We start from the raw sequence: 20,784 nt of genomic DNA, 5'->3' as shown, positions 1-20,784 counted from the left end.
AGAGAACAGACACATGAGATAGGGAATAAAGAAGAAAAAGAAAATATAGCAATAAAATAAAGGATTTTATATTCTAAGTTCAAATTTCCCATTTTTACATTGGCTTGTTGGAGTAGCTGCAAAAATTCCCACTTTCCCTTAATAATTCTTCTTCCCTTTTAAAAAATATCCATAAAATAAGGATACTGAGCATTTCTAGGCAAGTGAAAGTTCTTCACAAACACAGTCCATTGCATCCAGTGCTGAACAACATAGGGGTGGATGGCCTGATCTCAGCAGAAAGAAGCGCCCGCACTCCTGTCTGAGGCTTGGAGAAGCAGGCTCTGGGGCTGCCAGAAACTGCTGTGTGAGTTCCTTGGGGAGTCTGTCCCCCAGCCCCCAACCTCCCCAAAGGAAGGTGCCTGGGACCTGGCCCCAGCCTCTGGGAACTTACTTGACGAGCCTCAGCGTGTCCTTTCGGATATTGACCAGGCTTCTCAGAGTCTTCACAGGTTCTTGGGGAGGTGGGGCGGCATAAGGGAACTGTGTCAGAAACAAAGTAGGAGAAGGTGGTGTGTTTATAAAGACCCACAGCTGTTCCTCGCTGTTACAGGGCTTTACAGTTCACCAAGAATAGCCCTAAGAGGTGAGGCAGGAAGGCACAACTCTCCTAATTAAGTGAGGAAACTGAAATTCCGACATACTGAGGCAACCTGCTCAAGGTTACAGCTAGTGGGAAAATGGGATTCAATTTGGGGCCCAAAGAGCTAGATTTATCTTCTTTTTCCATTATATGAAGCTTATTTGGGTCAGTGTTCAAAACTTGGAGAATTAATAAAAAACCACTGAAGTTCCAAATACCAAAGGACACACTGTGGCCGAGTTAATCACAAAAGGCTTTTCCATCTGACCTCAGACGACAGGGAGCCAGACCTGCAAGCCCTTTCCTTCGGTGAGGCCATATGGTATCCCAGGAATTTAGGGACTGCAAATAAAAGAGAACCCCATCATGTGTACAGAGCTGAAGTTTGCAAACAGTAAAGAACAAATTTCCCCTGCAGCTGATCATATAAAGCAGAGTTAGCACGTGAGCCAAGAGTTATTTTGGGGTCACCAAAGGTTTATGATTGTCTTCATCATTTACCATCCACTTTCTCCCCATTTGCCCGTTTAGACCTTTGGATATGAAGTTCTGAGTTGTTGATAATAAAGAGATAAACAAAGGGGAAACAGCCAAAAATTTCACTGGGAATTGCCTTCTGAGGATCAAGAATGATTTCAAATGTTCCCAGTATTTTTAAAATGTTATTTGGGCAATCAAATGTTTTAACATATAATTCCCAAAAAACCTACTGGTCTCTGCAGCTTTGCAAAACTGTGGTTCACTTGGCCCAAGAAAAGTCTGCCTCCATAGTGTGGTATCACAAAACAGGACACCCAAGTTATAATTGAATTGTGCCTTCACAGGTTTTTACTGAATATGGTTATTTTACTTGGGAAACAATATAGTTAAACCATAGTCAAGGTGCATCTGACTTTATGTATGCAGTATGATTGCTTATAATTCACATGTATGAATGTGACTCTTATACTCAATAGAAATTATTTGCATTCAGATTACCTACTTTGTGGGCATTATTTAGTAATTTACCTTTTCGTTGATATATTAACCATACATTCTTTAAAAAATGATAGTTTTTTCTAATTACAAAGTAATACATGTTTAAGCAGAAAATTTGAAAAACACAAAAAAGTACAAAACTATCCCTAATTTTACTATTCAGCAACACCAAAATTAACACTTCAGAATATGTATCTCCATCCGTCCATCTATCCATCCATCCATCCATCCACCTCTATATTCATGTGTTGTTTCAAACTGAACATACTATTTTGCAGTTTCTTTTTCACCTAAAAAGATGTGGCAAACATTTTTAAAGTCTATAATTTTGATAACGTGCAGATAACAGCATACTTTAATCAATTCCATATGATTCAATACTTTATGTTGGTTTTACTTTTTTTCGCGGGTATAAATGTTATGGTGAATATCCTTGTCTCTATATTTCTGCATGCTTGTTTGATTATTTCCTTAGGACAAATTCCTAGAAGTGGAATTACTGGATCAAAGAGTAAGCATATTTTTAAGACTTTAAAAATTATTTTGCCAAACTGTTTTCCACAAAGCTGACTCCAACTTTGCCCTCCTGCAAGCAGTGCATCAGGAGGCTTTGACATGGGAAAACAGAAATTCTAGTTCAGATCCCATCTGTGGCCTGTTTCTCCTCCCCCAACTTTCCTAGGCTGTCATACTAAAGGAATTTAAAACAATTTTTAAATAAGCTTAAGCAAAAAGTAATTAGGCAGGAAAATCCGACACAAACGCTAGTCTATTCTAAAGCCAAAATAAATGACTTTGGGATTAAAATTTTTTTCTGGAGTAGCAAAGTTAATCATTTTCATTTGTACAGGTACTTGGGCGTTATCCATAACTCCTACCTGCATTTCAAATAAAAGATGCATCTTTTCCCTTATTCTTTACTCTTTCTCCTCCATAGCCACTCCCTGCCGCAAAAGAGAGAAAAATAAAAAGAGAAAAAAAATCCTGGCACTCTTCATCCTCCATTTTGAATATTGTATTTGATAACTGTGGCAATGAAACATAAGCTATCTGGCTCTTAAGGAAAGGTATCAATGAGTTCAATTGTTAATAAACCCACCCCTACACTTTAGACTCTCCCTATACACACACATACACCGCACAAGACAACAACGGCAAATCTGTTCAGGAGAACTTTGTTCGTGGGCTGCTACCTACCAAAGTTTATGCCTTGCTGGCCTTTCATTCATGCAATCAGAGTCTACATGCAATACTCCATGCTAGGAATAAGGAGAGACTGAAAACCAAGAAGATAAGGCCCTGCTCTTTCAGGAAGCTGCATTATAAGGCAGCTGACATAGTAATTGTAATATTAAAGAGATTAAACATATTAGTATTTTTTGCCACAAAAGGCAAAAATAAAGGAAGTGATCATTTCTGGCTGAGGTAATCTGAAGGCTTCATGGAGGAGGTGGTAGTTGATCTGGGATCTTTTTTTTTTTTTGAGACAGAGTCTTGCTCTGTCGCCAGGACTGGAGTGCAGTGGCGCAATCTCAGCTTACTGCAAGCTCCGCCTCCCGGGTTTACGCCATTCTCCTGAGTCAGCCTCCCGAGTAGCTGGGACTACAGGCGCCGCCACCTCGCCCGGCTAGTTTTTTGTAGTTTTTTTTTAGTAGAGATGGGGTTTCACTGTGTTAGCCAGGATGGTCTCGATCTCCTGACCTCGTGATCCGCCCGTCTCGGCCTCCCAAAGTGCTGGGATTACAGGCTTGAGCCACCGCGCCCGGCCTGGGATCTTAAAGGATAAATGAAATCTGCAAATTCAGAGATCACAGAGAAGATAGAGGGGATAGTAGGATCAGAGGCAAATTGAAGAAAATATTTTTCTGCTCTTAGAGTTGTCTTCCATTCTTCTGTAAATCGATTTTGCCTACCATCACTCTCTAAATTTCTTAGTTATCTTCCTTTCAAAAATGACCATTTATTGAGTGCTTACTACTGATGACAGTGGTGGGCTGTCTGGAGCAGCTGCTGCCATCACAACGGCCGCTGCAGGGAGGTCACAGGGAGCAGACCAACAGCCCCTCCATAGCTCGCCACCCTGGAGGCCACCCCATGGGGCTGGCCGGGTTGCCTGCCAGCAGAGGAGCAGAAGAGCAGCACGATAGGGCAGAGAGGAGCCCCGAGAAGGAGCTAGGCCTTGGGCAGTGCCCCGCTTGCACATGGAGCGCCAAGGCCAGGCCTGGGCGCAGAGCTGGGGCCGTGCTTCAGAGGCCCCGGACACAAAGTGGGAGCAGCTTCCGCTTCAGGCACCTGGCCATTGGCGCAGCCATTGTGCCCACTCTGCCGAGGGTGCCAGGTTCCTGTGCCTCAGGAGAAGGTTCTGTGCAGCCCGTCCGGGGCTGCGTCCCCAGGTCTGCCCCACACTGGGGTGACCACTGAGCCTGACACTCCTGGCCAGATGACCCAGCCGAGGCCCAGGCCCAGGATCCACTCTGCCCCTGGCTATCCCTGAAGCGCCGGGGCAACAGGCAGAGCTCATGGCGATGTCACCCTGCCCCGGACACCGGCCCGGGCCCAGTGAGGACCTGGAGCCCCTGCCCTAGGCTGCAAGGGGGTGCTGTAGAGGCTGCATGCTCCATAGAGCTGGTGGAAGCTGGGAACAGGCAGCAGCTCCGCCTGGGGCTGCAGCCATCCAAGTCAGGGCTGTGGACCTGGGCCTCTATAAGCTCTTAGAGACACGGAAAAGCACCCCTCTCAGCACCCCCGTCCCAGCAGGCTCAGAAGTGCCTGCTCCTGCCGCCTGGCTTCTGCCTGCTATTGGTGCTGGCTCTGATCTTAGAGCAATGTGGGGCCAAGCCCAGGTGCTGTCACAGTCAGGCTGGGAGTGCACATGCTCGGGGTAGCGCTGACAAGCCAGCCCCAGCCCCCTGCTGCCTCGGCCCCTTCCAGACTTTGGGCACTGATGAGCATGGGGGAAGGTGGGGGCGCTGAAGGCAGCTTGGTGCTGGCCTTCAGAGAGGGCGTGAAGGCTGGGGCCCTGGCTGCCAGTCCTGCATGCCAGTCCTGCCCACCGGAGTGGGAACTTGTGGTGCCTTTTCTAGGCCTGCCCATGGCTGCCCAGGGACCAGTCTACTTGCACTTCCTCCCCTCTGAGGCCCAAAACAGCCCCAGGCTCAGCCAGAACAGGGCAGAGGTTGGGACCATCAGCTGCAGAGAGGAGCAACCTACTCCAGTGCCCCCTCTCTGCTGACAGCTTCAGAGATGTCCATAAGACCAGCTGCAGAGAGGAGCTATGCACTCCAGGGCCTCCTCTCTGCTGAGAGCTGCAGAGAAGACAGGATGACCTTCCTGCAGAAAAGAGCTTCCCACTCCAGGGTCTCTATGCTAGGACACTTGTCAGGACACCCTGGTTGCGGAAAGGAGCTACCCACTGCAGTTATGAGCTGTTCTATCGCTCAATAAGGCTCCTCTTCATCTTGCTCACCCTACGTTTGTCTGTGTATCTCATTCTTCCTGGTTGCAGGACGAGAATTTTGGACCCATGGAATGGTGGGACTAAAATTGTTGAAACACAAATAGAACTGAAACATACTCCTTGCTTGTCATGTTGTGGGCAAAGAGGAAAGAAGAGGTGTGGCTCTTCGGGAACCCCAGACCTGGGAGCTGCCTAAGCCAGAGCTGTGACTTCCTCTTTATGGCCCTGTGGTTCCTGGCATCTCCAAGGTTCCAGGTGCCACCACATTCCCTGGTGCCAACCAGGAGAGCTGCCTGCAGTACACCTGGTCCAGCCACAGCCTCGCAGACAGCTGGCACCCATGCTGGCACCTGGGGCTGCCAGCCCGACAGCAGCAGCTGGCATGTCTGACTGCACAGTGGCCGGACCCTACTCTTGCTCACACACCCTTGCTGCTCCATGCCTGATTTGCAGTCTCCCTTGGAGGCGTGGGATATAGGCTGGTAGTGTGAGCTGAGTGCAGTCTGTCAGGTCAAGTGGGTGGAAAAAGTCCAGTGTGCCTGAGCCGAACCTGTGCAAGGCACCACTGGCCACAGATTTCCGGCCAGAAAAGTGACACCCCAAAGATCCCGTAATACTATGTGCCAGGCACTATGCTGAGCTCTTTACTTATATTATCTTATTTAATCCTTGGAGGAATTCTGTGAAATAGGCATGGTTGTTCCCATTTTTGCAGGTAAGAAAATAGAGGTTGCAAAGAGGTTGAACAAATTCTCTGAAGTCCCCCAAATTTTAGGGAGCAGAGGTTATTTTTCTCTTTTTTTTTTTTTTTCCAGTAACTAACATGTCTTAAAGGGAGCAGAGTTGAGGTTTGAACGTGTTCTACCTTTATCTTTTCCCAAGATGCTCTGGAAGCAGCTTCTTAATCTAGAGATGAGATTTCCAAGGATTAAAGTGCTGGTTATTAAAAGATCTGAAGACACAAATTTATTTATTGCCTCATTCCTTTCTAAAGTCAAGACACCAGATAAACGTTTGTGTTTGTCCACACTATCTCCTCAATACATGCACCATCACTAAGTTATATTTAAGACAAAAGATGTATCCTGGTCGGGCACAGTAGCTCACGCTTGTAATTCCAGGACTTTGGGAGCCTGAGGCAGAAGGATCGCTTGAGCTCAGGAGTTTGAGACCAGCCTGGGCAACATGGCGAGACTCTGTCCCTACAAAAAAATAAAGAACTTAGTCGGCATGGTGGCACACACCTGTAGTCCCAGCTACTCAGGAGGCTGATGCAAGAGGATCACTTGAGGCCGGGCGCGGTGGCTCAAGCCTGTAATCCCAGCACTTTGGGAGGCCGAGACGGGTGGATCACGAGGTCAGGAGATCGAGACCATCCTGGCTAACCCGGTGAAACCCCGTCTCTACTAAAAAAATACAAAAAACTAGCCGGGCGAGATGGCGGGCGCCTGTAGTCCCAGCTACTCGGGAGGCTGAGGCAGGAGAATGGCGTAAACCCGGGAGGCGGAGCTTGCAGTGAGCTGAGATCCGGCCACTGCACTCCAGCCTGGGTGACAGAGCGAGACTCCGTCTCAAAAAAAAAAAAAAAAAAAAAAAGAGGATCACTTGAGCCCAGAAGATTAAGGCTGCAGTGAGCTATGACAGCATCACTGCACTCCAGCTTGGGGGAGAGAGTGAGACTGCCTCAAAAAAGAAAAAAAAAGAGGCCAAGCATGGTGATTCATGCCTGTAATCCCAGCACTTTGGGAGGTCAAGGTTGGCAGATCACTTGAGGTCAGGAGTTTTGAAACCAGCCTGGTCAACACAGCGAAACCCCATCTCTACTACAAATACAAAAATTAGCCGGGTGTGGTGGCGCGGGCCTATAGTCCCAGATACTCAGGAGGCTGAGGCAGAAGAATCGCTAGAACCCAGGAGGTGGAGGTTGCAGTGAGCTGAGCTCATGCCACTGTACTCCAGCCTAGGTGACAGAGTGAGACTCTCAAAAACACAAAAACAAAAAGTAAGTATCTTATTTCAACCTAAAACCAGAGATCTCACTCATATGCTAACAGGTAAGTATGAAAGGAAAGCAAACTAATGCCTTCTTGGGACCAAGAAAGATGAAGCTCAGAACAGATTCGGGGACAAGCATTTTTCTGAAGTACTCATGCACCAGTCCACTGTACTCAGCATTAGCGATCGTTTTCTCAGTTCATATCCACAGAGTTTCTGTTTTTCTTTTTTAGAGTCTGCAAAGGGTAATTTTCTCAGCCCTAGGTCTACTGAGTAAGGGAGTGCACGGTGACTAGGAATACCAGATAAAGTCTTTCTGATATAAGCATCCTGGCATATCTGGAAAGAGAAAGAGCTTCCTTTTCTGTCTTGCACACAACATGCCCCAGGTCCACAGACAGAGGGAGACTGAGAAGCTTTTTGATCTCTTACCTCAAGCTCAACATGGATTTATAGAATGGCTTCCTGTTTCTCAGGTATCATTCTGGAGTAAATAAACCTTTAACAGCTTTATGAAGGATAACTTAATGTAGTTTCTAGAATCCTATTTCACTTTTTATAATGAAAACAGGCCTCAGATCAAGACCCATGAACAAACAGTGAAATTTCGTCTGCTCAGGGATTTGAGGACCAAACATTATGTGTGAGTATCTTTACGACAGAAAAGCAAGGCACAGATCCCCCTAATCTATTCATCTAACCAGAAAACTCTGCCAAAAGGAAGCCCCTTTCATGGGGTAAAATTTGGGTAACCAGGAATTACAGCTTGGCAAATCACGAAAAAAGAGAATGTAAGGAAATATTTAACTGAGTATGTACTATGTGCCAGGCATTATGCTAGGTTCTTTAGATGGATTATTTTTGTCCCCCATTTTACTTTACATATTTTTTATCTTTATTTTTAAATTTTTGTAGAGATGGGGTTTTACTATATTGCCCAGGCTGGTCTCAAACTCTTGAGTTCAAGTGATCTTCTCACCTCAGCTTCCCAAAGTGCGGGGATTAGAGGTGTAAGCCACCACTCCTGGTCTTTTTTTTTTTTGAGACGGAGTTTTGCTCTGCCGCCCAGGCTGGAGTGCAGTGGCAGGATCTCAGCTCACTGCAAGCTCCGCCTCCCGGGTTTACGCCATTCTCCTGCCTCAGCCTCCCGAGTAGCTGGGACCACAGGCGCCCGCCACCTCGCCCGGCTAGTTTTTTGTACTTTTTAGTAGAGACGGGGTTTCACCATGTTAGCCAGGATGGTCTCGATCTCCTGACCTCGTGATCCGCCCGTCTCGGCCTCCCAAAGTGCTGGGATTACAGGCTTGAGCCACTGCGCCTGGCCCTGGTCTTTTTTTATTTTGGTAAAATACACATAACATGAAACTTACTATCTCAACCATATTCAAGTATACAGTTCAGTGGCATTACGTAACATTCACATTTGCATTATCATGTGGCCAAGACCGCCATCCAGCTCCAGTTTAGGTATTTTCTTGTTTCATATTCTCGACAGGAACAACATTCCTGCCACTCTCACCAGCCTGTAAGTTCTGTGTGTATGCTGGAGGACGGTCTAACATGCAGAAGAAATATAGTAGCTGACTAAAAAATGAAGAATGTCTGTTAAAGAAACTGACATTCTACCGATAAAGAAACTAAGACTCAAAAGACTCACGTAATCATCCAGGGTCCCAGAGCTAATGAATGGCAGAAACACAATTTGAACCCAGGTACATCTGACTCCCAAAGCCATACTGTATTGCATTGCTTCAGCTACTGTAGGGCAAGTCTGCAGGCTCTTCTAATCCTAGGAGTGTTCTAGGGACCTGAGCAGAGTTTGGGGAGTCCGAAAGTTATACTACCATGGCAAATAGTACTGAATTCTATGAAGGTTCTGGAAGCTAGCCAAAAATCTCCAATGGTGCCCTATGCTTAGGTGGCAATATGTACAAAAGTACACCACACACCACACTCCTTTCCATCTTTAACAGGAGTATCTAAGGTCTTCTTAGAAGAGGTTTCTTGGAGCACAGTATGACAAAATCTTTGTCTATAAGATCTAACAGTACCTGTAGAAGATACAAATGTACACTGAGGGCAGGGTGATGTCAGAGAACACTGCCAGCAGCCACAGCTGCAAAGGACATGTCAGTCAGTGTTTACCTTCCACCCAAGATGCTCAAAGATGTGTTACTGCCAGATAGTTCTAAAATATGGCGACTTCTCCACTAAATTATTTTCAAAAAACGGTCGGGCGCGGTGGCTCACACCTGTAATCCCAGCACTTTGGGAAGCCGAGGCAGGCAGATCACCCGAGGTCTGGAGTTTGAGACCAGGCTGGTCAACATGGTGAAACCTCGTCTGTACTAAAAATACAAAAATCAGTTGGGTGTGGTGGTGCATGCCTGTACTCCTAGTTACTCAAGAGGCTGAGGCAGAAGAATCGCTTGAACCCAGGAGGCAGAGGTTGCAGTGAGCTGAGATTGCACCATTGCACTCCAGCCTGGGTGACAGAGTGAGACTCTGTCTTAAAAAAAAAGAATAAATAAATCAATAATTTTCAAAAAACAAAGACATTTACCCATTCATTCAGCACTCCCACTATGTCCTGAGTACTGAACTAGGCCAGGGGACACAGTGAAGAGTCAAGCAAACCTCTCTTAGTTCCATCTGTAAAGGGGTGTCAGGCTTGCATCTGGTGCCCTGCATGCTTGGATACAACATCCTCCTGGGACTAGGCTGCTGTATCTGTACTGAAGTAAGCCTGAATCTGATAATAACTTAAATTCCAAACATCTCAAGCCCAGAATGGAAGTAGAGTTTGGCTCAGTCAGAAGACCTCTTTTGGTGGACCTCAGGCGTTTGCTGACGAAGGCTCTGTGTGTATGTGAGCAGCTCCTCTTTGGCTTTTCACCCTGGTGAAAAACTCATCAGTTTCCTTTTACGTGCACATCACATCGGCAAAGTGCCACCTGGTGACGAAAGATGAAACTGCCAGACCAGGCCCAAATGCAGGCAGAAGGGTGCACATGCATTCACATACACATGGGCACACACACATTTAGTATGTGTGTGTGTATCAACCACACGTCCTAGATTTGTTTTTTTACCATTCTGATTTCAAATATTACACTACCCCCACAGTTGTACTATTTTTGCTGTAAAAAAAATGGTCACAGTACATGTGAAAGGACATCTTATTATGTGTGTAAATTATTAGGCAATTCCCAGTAGTCTGGGAACACAATAATCCATTCATCCTATCCATAAAAATAAAGTTAACTTCAATATAAATATTTTTTTAAAAGTATATACTTTGTTTTCATTTGCTATTAGATTCAGTCCTCGTTTTATATATATATGGCATAAATAAGTGAAAACTATATTATCCCCATCAATTCTCAGGTAAAGAAAGTATTGATACTGTATACTTCTGTTGGTTACTTTTATTTATTTATTTATTTGTTTATTTATTTATTTAGAGACGGAGTCTCGCTCTGTCGCCCAGGCTGGAGTGCAGTGGCCGGATCTCAGCTCACTGCAAGTTCCGCCTCCCGGGTTCACGCCATTCTCCTGCCTCAGCCTCCCGAGTAGCTGGGACTACAGGCGCCCGCCACTGCACCCGGCTAGTTGTTTGTATTTTTTGTAGAGACGGGGTTTCACCGGGTTAGCCAGGATGGTCTCGATCTCCTGACCTCGTGATCCGCCTGTCTCGGCCTCCCAAAGTGCTGGGATTACAGGCTTGAGCCACCGCGCCCGGCAGTTACTTTTATTTTTTAATTTTTATTTATTTTTATTTTAATTTTTTGAGATGGAGTTTCACTCTTGTCGCCCAGGTAGCAGTGCAGTGGCGTGATCCTAGCTCACTGCAACCTCCCCCCCCGTCCCTGGGCTCAAGTGATTCTCCTGCCACAGCCTCCCAAGTAGCTGGGATTACAGGCACATGCCACCATGCACAGCTAACTTTTGTATTTTTAGTAGAGATGGGGTTTCACCATGTTGGCCAGGCTGGTCTTGAACTCCTGACCTCAGGTGATCCACCCGCCTTGGCCTCCCAAAGTGCTAGGATTACAGGTGTGAGCCACCGTGCCCGGCCTATTTTTATTTTTTTTGAGACAGGGTCTTGTTCTGTCACCCAGATTGGAGTGCAGTGGCCCGATCACGGCTCACTGTCGCCTAGACCTCCTGGGCGCAAGCGATCCTCCTGCGTCAGCCTCCTGAGTAGCTGGGGTCACAGGTGTGTGCCACCATGCCCAGCTAATTTTTTTTTTTTTTTTTCCCGAGATGGAGTCTTGCTCTGTTGCCCAAGCTGGAGTGAAGTGGTACAATCTTGGCTCACTGCAACCTCCACCTCCCAGGTTCAAGCAATTCTCCTGCCTCAGCCTCCTGAGTAGCTGGGATTACAAATGCCTGCCACCACACCCAGCTAATTTTTGTATTTTTAGTAGAGATGGAGTTTCACCATGTTGGCCAGGCTGGGAGATGGAGTTTCACCATGTTGGCCAGGCTGGTCTTGAACTCCCGACATCGTGATCCACCTGTCTCAGCCTTCCAAAGTGCGGGATTACAGGCATGAGCCACCGTGCCTGGCCTAATTTTTTTTATTTTTAGTAGAGACGAGATGTCAGTATGTTGTCTAGGCTGGTCTCAAGCCTCCCAAAGCGCTGTGGCGTGAGCCACTGCACTTGGCCTGCTTCTGTTGGTTATTGTGTGTGTGCATTTTCTTTTTCTGACTACTTCATATTAATCATAATATTCTGGCTTTTCTTCAATTAACATAAATTATTCAAATAATAATTTTTATTCTACCTAACCAACACTTCCTTGGGAGATAGGTCAGGTTTATTAAAATAATTAACAGTTTGAGCAACTCTAGAAATAATGAAAGATTTCAAGATGAGGCACTAAGAAAGTATGTAAAGTTTGTTAATGACCATGTAGAGAGGCAGTAACAGAGTTTGCATCTGATTCTCTGTCCACTACTTAGCTAGTTAACTTCTAACTCAGTGATTCTCAAACTTGAGAGGGGCCAAGAATCACATGGGAGTACTTTTTTTTTTTTGAGATGGAGTTTCGCTCTTGTTGCCCTGGCTGGAGTGCAATGGTGCAATCTTGGCTCACTGCAACCTCCGCCTCCCGGGTTCACGCGATTCCGCTGTCTCACCCTTGCCTCCTGAGTAGCTGGGATTACAGGCGCCTGCCACCATGCCCAACTAATTTTCTTGTATTTTTAGTAGAGACAGGGTTTCTCCTGTTGGTCAGACTGGTCTCGAACTCCTGACCTCAGGTTATCCGCCTGCCTTGGCCTCCCAAAGTGCTGGGATTCCAGGTGTGAGCCACCGCACCCGGCCTCACATGGGAGTATTTTTAAAAACTGCAGATCCCAGGGCCCTGTCACTAGAATTCTGATTCAGCTAGTTTGGGGTAGGAACTAGGAATCTGTATTTTAATAAACATTCCAACCAATTCTGACGCAGGTAGGTTAGAGACCACACTGAAAGAAAAAATGCTGGTCTTCTGCAGCTAATATTATTTAATTATGTACCAAAATAAATTCACACACATTTGTTTTGTTTTGTTTTGTTTTTTAGAGGTAGGGTCTTGGTATGTTTCCAGGCTGGAGTGCAGTGGCTATTCACTGTGACCATATAGTGCACTACAGCCTTGAACTACTGGGCTCAAGTGATCCTCCTGCCTCAGCTTCCCGAGTAGCTGGGACTACAAGCAAGTCATCACAGCTGGTTAATTTCTATCATTTCTTCTACATTAAAAAACATTTATGGATATAGAATAATTACAGCTTTCTACATTTATTAGCTGGGATTCTACTGTAAGGAAGAACTGTCTTTTATCATTCATTTATTCAATTATTTTTTCATTTACTTAATTATAAATTATGTATTTATTTATGTAATTTATATTATATTAATTTTTTACTTAAGTAAAAACAAAAAATCCAAAATACCAAAAATATGCTTCCAAAGACAGGAAATCATTTTAGACAATTTATAATTAAAATAGCAAAGTACAGGCTGGGAGCGGTGGCTCACGCCTGTAATCCCAGCACTTTGGGAGGCTGAGGTGGGCGGGTTGGTTGAGGCCAGGAGCTCAAGATCAGCCTGGCCAGCATGGGGAAACCCCATATCTACTAAAAACACAAAAAATTAGCCAGGCGCAGTGGTACGCACCTGTAATCCTAGCTACTCAGGAGGCTGCGGCAGGAGAATCGCTTGAACTTGGGAGGCAGGGGTTGCAGTGAGCCAAGATAGTGCCACTGCACTCCAGCCTGGGCGACAGAGCGAGACTCCATCTCCAAAAAAAAAAAAAAAAGCAAAGTACACATTTTATATATTTGGCAGACATTTAATATTTATGCCAAAGAATCAAATAATAATCACTATAGAAACCAACACCTGGGGTCATATCAAAAACGCATTTATGGTACTACATAATCTCTTTCTTTTAGAGGGTTTTTGTGTTTAAATTCTGTTTCATTTTTATTTGATGCCTGGTTATTTTCCCAGCTTTCTCTGCTTCCCCTCTTCTGAGATACATAACGTGTCCAAGGCTTACCAGCAGATATTTTTAGACTGGTGATGCTCTAGAACATTTTCTTAGATCTGTGTTGGGGAGAGCAGCTTAGTATTTGCTTGAATGCTGTGAAGTGAATACAAATTTGCCTATTTAGCCAGATGCATCCCTGGGACAGACTGATGTGCCTGCTGTAGACCAGAACAACAATGATCTATATTAACTGCAGTAAACCCCTTTTCACTAATTTTCCATCCAATTCTCACGGGGAGCCAATCACCAGCTTAGAATGAATGGTAATTACAAAGCTGACAAGATACAAGACATTCTTTGTACTCAAATCAAAGATATGAGGGAGGCAGCAAGAGAGTGTCACAAGATGACCTTGAACACAAATATGCTTTGTATTCAGATTTGGCTATCAAAGAAATCGATCCAAGAAAGCACTCCATTTATAGTCTTTGAACTCCTCTGCTAGGTCTCTTGGCAGGAAGTACACAAGATCAATGTCACGGCTATACGACCTCCCACCTAATGTTGACCTTTTCCAAAATATTTAATTAAGCAATTGCCGAGTTAAGCAATTCTCTCTGTTCACCCTAACAGGTGATGAGTATGAAAAACCTACCTCAGAGTAAAGAACACATCATAAAATTGCACAGATCTTGGTAATGACCATCACAAATCCATTCTGTATCTCTCCTTATGTTTTAGGTCTTGACTCATTGTTCGAGAATACTGAGACCAGGCAACAAGCTCAGTACCACTCTGTCATTAAACACACTTACATGGCTATATGAACTGCTTAGATGACAAACGAACCTACTTGACTTCCAAGCCCCCATAGATAGGAAGCCTCCCTTCCCAGAAGGCTAAAACCTTCTACCCAATCATGTTGTGCTTCTAAAATAAAACTACCTTCTAGAAGACGAGTTGTTTTGAGTTGCAAAAGATTTTGCCTAAAACCAGCTAATTTTAAGTTGAGTTAAAAGGAGAAAGGAGTGCTTTTAATAAAGCCAACACAGTCATCTTTTCCCCTCCAGTGAGTTGGTAAATAATGACTAGTGGTCAGAGATTACTCCTTTCAGACAAGCAACCCATCCTCACTGCCTCACTTCCTGATTTCATTTGGTCAGGAGACTCATAACCCAGCTCACAAATAAGAATACACTTTTAAGCAGCAGGTTTTGAGATGCCTTGACACCGTATGTATGTGAAGAATATGCTTAGAGAAGCAAGCACCAATATCAATCTAAATAGGCATTTAAAAATATAAAACAAGGCCGGGCACGGTGGCTCACGCCTGTAATCCCAGCACTTTGGGAGGCTGAGGCGGGCGGATCACGAAGTCAGGAGATCGAGACCATCCTGGCAAACACGGTGAAACCCCGTCTCTATTAAAAATACAAAAAATTAGCCAGGCGTGGTGGTGGGCACCTGTAGTCCCAGCTACTCGGGAGGCTGAGGCAGGAGGATAGCGTGAACCCGGGAGGCGGAGCTTGCAGTGAGCCGAGATCACGCCACTGCACTCCAGCCTGGGTGACAGAGCGAGACTCCATCTCAAAAAAAAAAAAAAAAAAAAAAAAAAAAAAAAAAAAAAATATATATATATATATATATATATATATATATATATAAAAACATACATATATTTCTTCCCAAACAAGTATTTGAATGTTCTAATGCCAAGTATGAAGTTTTCCAGATATTTTTAAACAGAGGCATTTTTGATAGGCCAATTACTAAGATAGGCAAGAGGACCAAAATCCTCCCCGGTCTCTATTTCAAAAACAAAAAATAAGAAACTGTAAACTGGTCTTCAAGCCGAAAAACTCCAAGCTGTCCTTTCATGTCCCATTAAAATACATCTACTCTAAAACTATTTATGGGCCGGGCACAGTGACTCACGCTTGTAATCCCAGCACTTTGGGAGGCTGAGGTGGGTGGATCACCTGAGGTCAGGAGTTTGAGATCAGCCTGGCCAACACTGTGAAACCCCATCTCTACTAAAAATACAAAAAATTAGCTGGGCATGGTGGTGGGTGCCTGTAATCCTAGCTACTCGGGAAGCTGAAGCAGGAGAATCACTTGAACTCAGGAGACAGAGTTGCAGTGAGCCCAGATCACACCATTGCACTCCAGCCTGAGCAACAAGAGTGAGACCCCATCTCAAAACAAAAAACAAAACGAAACAAAAAACTATTTACATAAGATTCAAGATTAATTACAAGAGTTGTCAAGACTTCTCTCATATTCCTGGAAGGAAAATATGCTCTGAAGTTTACTAGGCTATAAATCTCAGTTCTGGGCTGGGGGCAGTGGCTCACGCCTGTAATCCCAGCACTTTGGGAGGCTGAGGTGGGCAGATCACCTGAGGTCAGGAGTTTGAGACCAGCCTGGCCAAACTGGTGAAACCCCATCTCTGTTAAAAACACAAAAATTAGCCAGGCATGGTGGTGCACATCTGTAATCACAGCTACTTGAGAGGCTGAGGCAGGAGAATTGCTTGAACCCAGGAGGCGGAGGTTGCAGTGAGCTGAGATTGCACCACTGCACTCTAGCCTGGATGACAGAATGAGACTCCAGCTCAAAATAAATAAATAAATAAATAAAATCTCAACTCTGGTTTGAGAAAAAGAATAATAGTATGAAATATATCAATAGAAACAGTCAAGTTTATAAGCCAAACAGACATGGAATTCAAAGCCCTGGCAAGGTCTGGTTACTCTGGCTAGGCTATGTATTTGCAGATACAGCCCTGGGAAGAAAGCCACTACTCAATCAGTAACTCTAATAGGATTTTCTTTTCTTCTTTTTTTTTCCTTGAGATGGAGTCTCGCTCTATCACCCAGGCTGGAATGCAGTGGCGCAACCTCGGCTCACCACAACCTCCACCTCCCGGGTTCAAGCCATTCTCCTGCCTCAGCCTCCCGAGTAGCTGGGATTACAGGTGCTTGCCACCACATCCAGCTAATTTTTTGTATTTTGAGTAGAGACGAGGTTTCATCATGTTGGCCAGGCTGGTCTTGAACTCCTGACCTTGTGATCCATTCACCTCGGCCACCCAAAGTGCTGGGATTACTGGCGTGAGCCACGGTGCCCGGCCAGGATTTTATTTTCTTTAGCTAATCCTGTGGCATAGAAGCCCTACGTAATTAGAACAAAATAGCATAAAATAAAAATCCATAGCATGTACCTGATAGTTTTATTTTCTTTTTATTTTTAATTAATTTTTTTTTGAGACAGTGTCTCACTCTGTCGCCCAGGCTGGAGTGCAGTGTGGCAATCTCAGCTCACCGCAACCTCCACATCCTGGGTTCAAGCAACTCTCCTGCCTCAGCTTCTCAAGTAGCTGGGATTACAGGTGCTCACCACCACAACCAGCTAATTTTTTTGTAACTTTTAGTAGAGATGGGGTTTTACCATGTTGGTCAGGCCGTTCTTGAACTCCTAACCTCAAATGATCTGCCTGCCTTAGCCTCCCAAATTGCTGAGATTACAAGTGTGAGCCACCGCGCCCAGCCCTGATAGTTTTATTTTCTGAGTTATTAATGTAAAGATGTGTGGAAACCCTAATGGAAAAACCTATTCTGCAGCTAGTTTAATAAGGTGGCACTTGTTCCATTTTGCACTGCTAAGCTTCTAAGAGTCTTGAGAGCTCTGATTATTCTTCAGTCAATAGCAATAGGCAGCCAAGGTTCTGTAAACCAAGTGAACTACTTTCTTTGGCTTTTATGAAAGTCTAAACTCATTTAAAGACCAGATATAGTGAAACGCAGTGACTAGAACTTTAGGTTCTAGATGGTGAACACCCATACTCTATTATGCTCCAACTCCAAGGTGACTTATGTTCTCTTGTACTGCATCTCACGGCCTCCTACCTGGGATCACTCCACTGCCCAATGTGGTCACCCATCACTTCTCAGCCCATCCTTGTAAATCTCCACTCCTTGAGCCACATCCTTCATCACCTCCAATTTTCCTTATTCTCAGCAACCTCTTCTCTGTGGTCCTTCTTCTTTTTACTTATTTCCTGCATTTCATTAAGACCCTGGGCTTCTGATCATCTTTCAGGGCTTGTCAGAGGTGATTACAGTCCCTGAAGAATAAATAGGTGTCTTAGCATTAACCACAAGCTTTCTGAGACTAAAAGTAGCCAAGTTCAAGTTTAAACAAGGTGCAAGCAAAAATGGTGCAAGAGATGCAACAGATAATTCCCCCCGAAGCAATGCATGCTAGTATCTTCCAACAGTATTAGTTTGGCTCCTAAGTTTATAATTCTCAGTCTGGTCATTAATACAAAAATTATTTTACACTAGTTAATAGTCTATAAAGAAAGCATGGCTCCATAATTAAGTGGTAAGTCAAAAGTTCAGCAAGGGCATTTAGTGACTGGCTTCTAATGAATACATCATGGAAAGGGGAAGATTTACAGTGGATAAACCTGTACCACCCGGACCAAGTAAACAGGGCTGATATCAACAGTAATAAGTCATGTGATATTATGTACCTCTGATATGATGCAACTACATCTGTGGTTTTCTTTCCCAAAGTCTATAACCCTGGTCTTTTGATATTACAGAAGAAGACATTAGAAAAACCCAAATCAAGGGAAGTTCTACAAAATACCTAGCCAGTACATCTAAAAATTGTCAAGGTCATGAAGAACAAGGAAAAATTGAGAAACTAGCACAGACTGGAGGAGATGAAGGAAACATGAGAACCAAAAGTATCCTGGACTAGATCCTAGAACTAAAAAAGGATAATAGTGGAAAAGCTGGTAAAATCCTAATAAAGTCTAGTTTTAAAAATAGTAATGTAACTGTGTTAATTTTCAGTTTGGATAAATGTGTCACGGTTATGTAAGATGTTAACTTTAGGTGGAGCTGGGTAAAGGCTATATGGCAACTCTATTATCTTCTGTGATTCTTCTGTAAGAATAAATTATTAAAAAAATTAATTCAGCAAGAGAAATGCAGAGATGAAATGGAAAGAGCCCAGGATCTACGAGCAGAAGGCGTGGGTCTCAGCTTCTATGCTGCTGGTTACGGTGACTTTAGACAACCTGCTTTGCCCTACTAAGCCTCCATTTCCTTATCAGTGAAATGAGCTCCATAACAGCGACCTCAAAATTTGTCAGAGTAAAAGTTGTATTAATCATGGTTTAGTCAGGAAAACAGGTACTACACAAGCTATTTTAAGAGGCAGAATTAAATACAAGAAACTGGTTAAATGGATATCAAAGAACCAAAACACGAAAAGGGGGCACGGAGCTGACAGAGAGAAACTGCAAGAAACAGTTTCCATCCCCATGGCTGAGGGAACAAAGGGGAGAGGTTGGGTTCTGAGATCCTGGAAGCCTGGAGAAGGGACCCTCTGAAGCTGGGACTCAGACTTCTGAGGTGAGGGTACTGCTCAGTTGGTTCTGGGTTTGTTGGGGGGAGAACACAAACAAACAAATAAAAACAACTGAAGGTTGTAACAAACTGCAGCTGGTGGAATGAAAAGGCATTGCTGGGATGGTGGTCATAGGAACAGCCAGGCGCAAGAAGCAGTGAGTCCTTCTCCTCCCACCCTGTAGACCTTCCAGCACCCTCCACTGGCAGCAGGTGGCCAAGTGCAGCAAGCAATAGAGGGAGCTGCAGAGTCCCAGCCCCAGTGTTCACAGTGGAATTGTGGAGACAAATAACTTTGTAAAGGGTAGATGTGACCCACTGATACTTATTACCATTACTGCTGTTAAGTACTCAGGCTAACTGCTTGCTCTCTCTCCCTCTTTTTTTTTTTGAAATAGATTCTCACCGTCAACCAGGCTGGAGTGCAGTGGCGCAATTTCAGTTCACTGCGACTTCCACCTCCTGGGTTCAAGTGATTCCCTTGCCTCAGCCTCCTGAATAGCTGGGTCCACAGGCACATGCCACCACGCCCAGCTAAGTTTTATATTTTTAGTAGAGATAGAGTTTTGCCATGTTGGCCGGGCTGATCTCAAACTCCTGGCCCCGAGTGATCTGCCTGCCTCAGCCTCCCAAAGTGCTGGGATTATAGGCGTGAGCCACCATGCCTGGCCACTCTTTCTTTTAAAAATAGTTTATACTGGGCACGGTGTCCAGGGAAATTGCTTGAGTCCAGGGAAGTCAAAGCTGCAGTGAGCCATGATCATGCCACTGCACTCCAGCCTGGGTGACAGAGTGAGACCCTATCTCAAAAAAATAAATAAATAAATGAATAAATAAATAAATAAAAATTAAAAAATAGTTTACACAGCTGAATGCAGTGGTTCACACCTGTAATCCCAGCACTTTGGGAGGCGAGGAGTTCAAACCAGCCTGGGCAACATAGTGGGACTGTTTCTACAAAAAGAAAAACAAAAGTTACAATACGGATTAGCAGAGGACATAAACCTCTGGTGTTACCAGCATTTAAGACGTTTTTTTTTTTGAGACGGAGTCTGGCTCTATCACCCAGGCTAGAGTGCAGTGGCTGGATCTCAGCTCACTGCAAGCTCCGCCTCCCGGGTTTACGCCATTCTCCTGCCTCAGCCTCCCGAGTAGCTGGGGCTATAGGCGCCCACCACCTCGCCTGGCTAGTTTTTTGTATTTTTTAGTAGAGACGGGGTTTCACCGGGTTAGCCAGGATGGTCTCAATCTCCTGACCTCGTGATCCGCCCGTCTCGGCCTCCCAAAGTGCTGGGATTACAGGCTTGAGCCACCGCACCCGGCCTAAGATTTTAATAAGAGGAAAATATGGCTAAAGACTACATCCTATTCTATAATTAAACCAACCTTTATCCTAAAGTTCAGTGCTGCCTTCTATAGATAAAGTGGGCTGGGTGTGGTGGCTTATGTCTGTAATCCCAGCACTTTGGGAAGCTGAGGTGGGAGGATCGCTGGAGCCCAGGAGTTCGAGATCGGTTTGGGCAACATAGTGAGACCCCGTCTCTACAAAAAAATAAAAAATTAGCCAGGTGTAGTGGTATGTGCCTGTAGTCCCAGCTCCTAGGAAGGCTGAGGTGGGAGGATTGCTTGAGCTTGGGAGGTTGAAGCTACAATGAGCTATAATTGCACCACTGCACTCCAGCCTGGGTGACAGAGGAAGACCCTGTTTAAAAAAAAAATTAAAATTTAAAGAAAAAGTGTATGTCTGATTAATTTCTGTAATAATCAGGGCTACTATTTTATTTGATTGCACTGGAAAGATCATCTTGGAGAATGCAGTGTGC

The 20,784-nt window shown here is 44.7% G+C and overlaps 1 protein-coding gene across 5 annotated transcripts in view; it reads right to left on the bottom strand.

Annotated features, from left to right (window-relative positions):
• RNF157 (ring finger protein 157) overlaps positions 1–20,784 on the bottom strand; it is a 99,803-nt gene that overhangs the window by 31,304 nt on the left and 47,715 nt on the right. For all 5 annotated transcript variants that reach the window (XM_073005005.1, XM_008011673.3, XM_008011675.3 and 2 more), the window contains exon 3: positions 434–522. In XM_073005005.1, the coding sequence (XP_072861106.1) occupies positions 434–522 (89 nt within the window). The remainder of the gene's footprint in view (positions 1–433; positions 523–20,784) is intronic.

This window comes from Chlorocebus sabaeus, chromosome 16 (genome assembly GCF_047675955.1).
Source record: "Chlorocebus sabaeus isolate Y175 chromosome 16, mChlSab1.0.hap1, whole genome shotgun sequence".
Lineage (NCBI taxonomy): Eukaryota > Metazoa > Chordata > Mammalia > Primates > Cercopithecidae > Chlorocebus > Chlorocebus sabaeus.
This window is presented reverse-complemented; position numbering and strand designations above follow the sequence as displayed.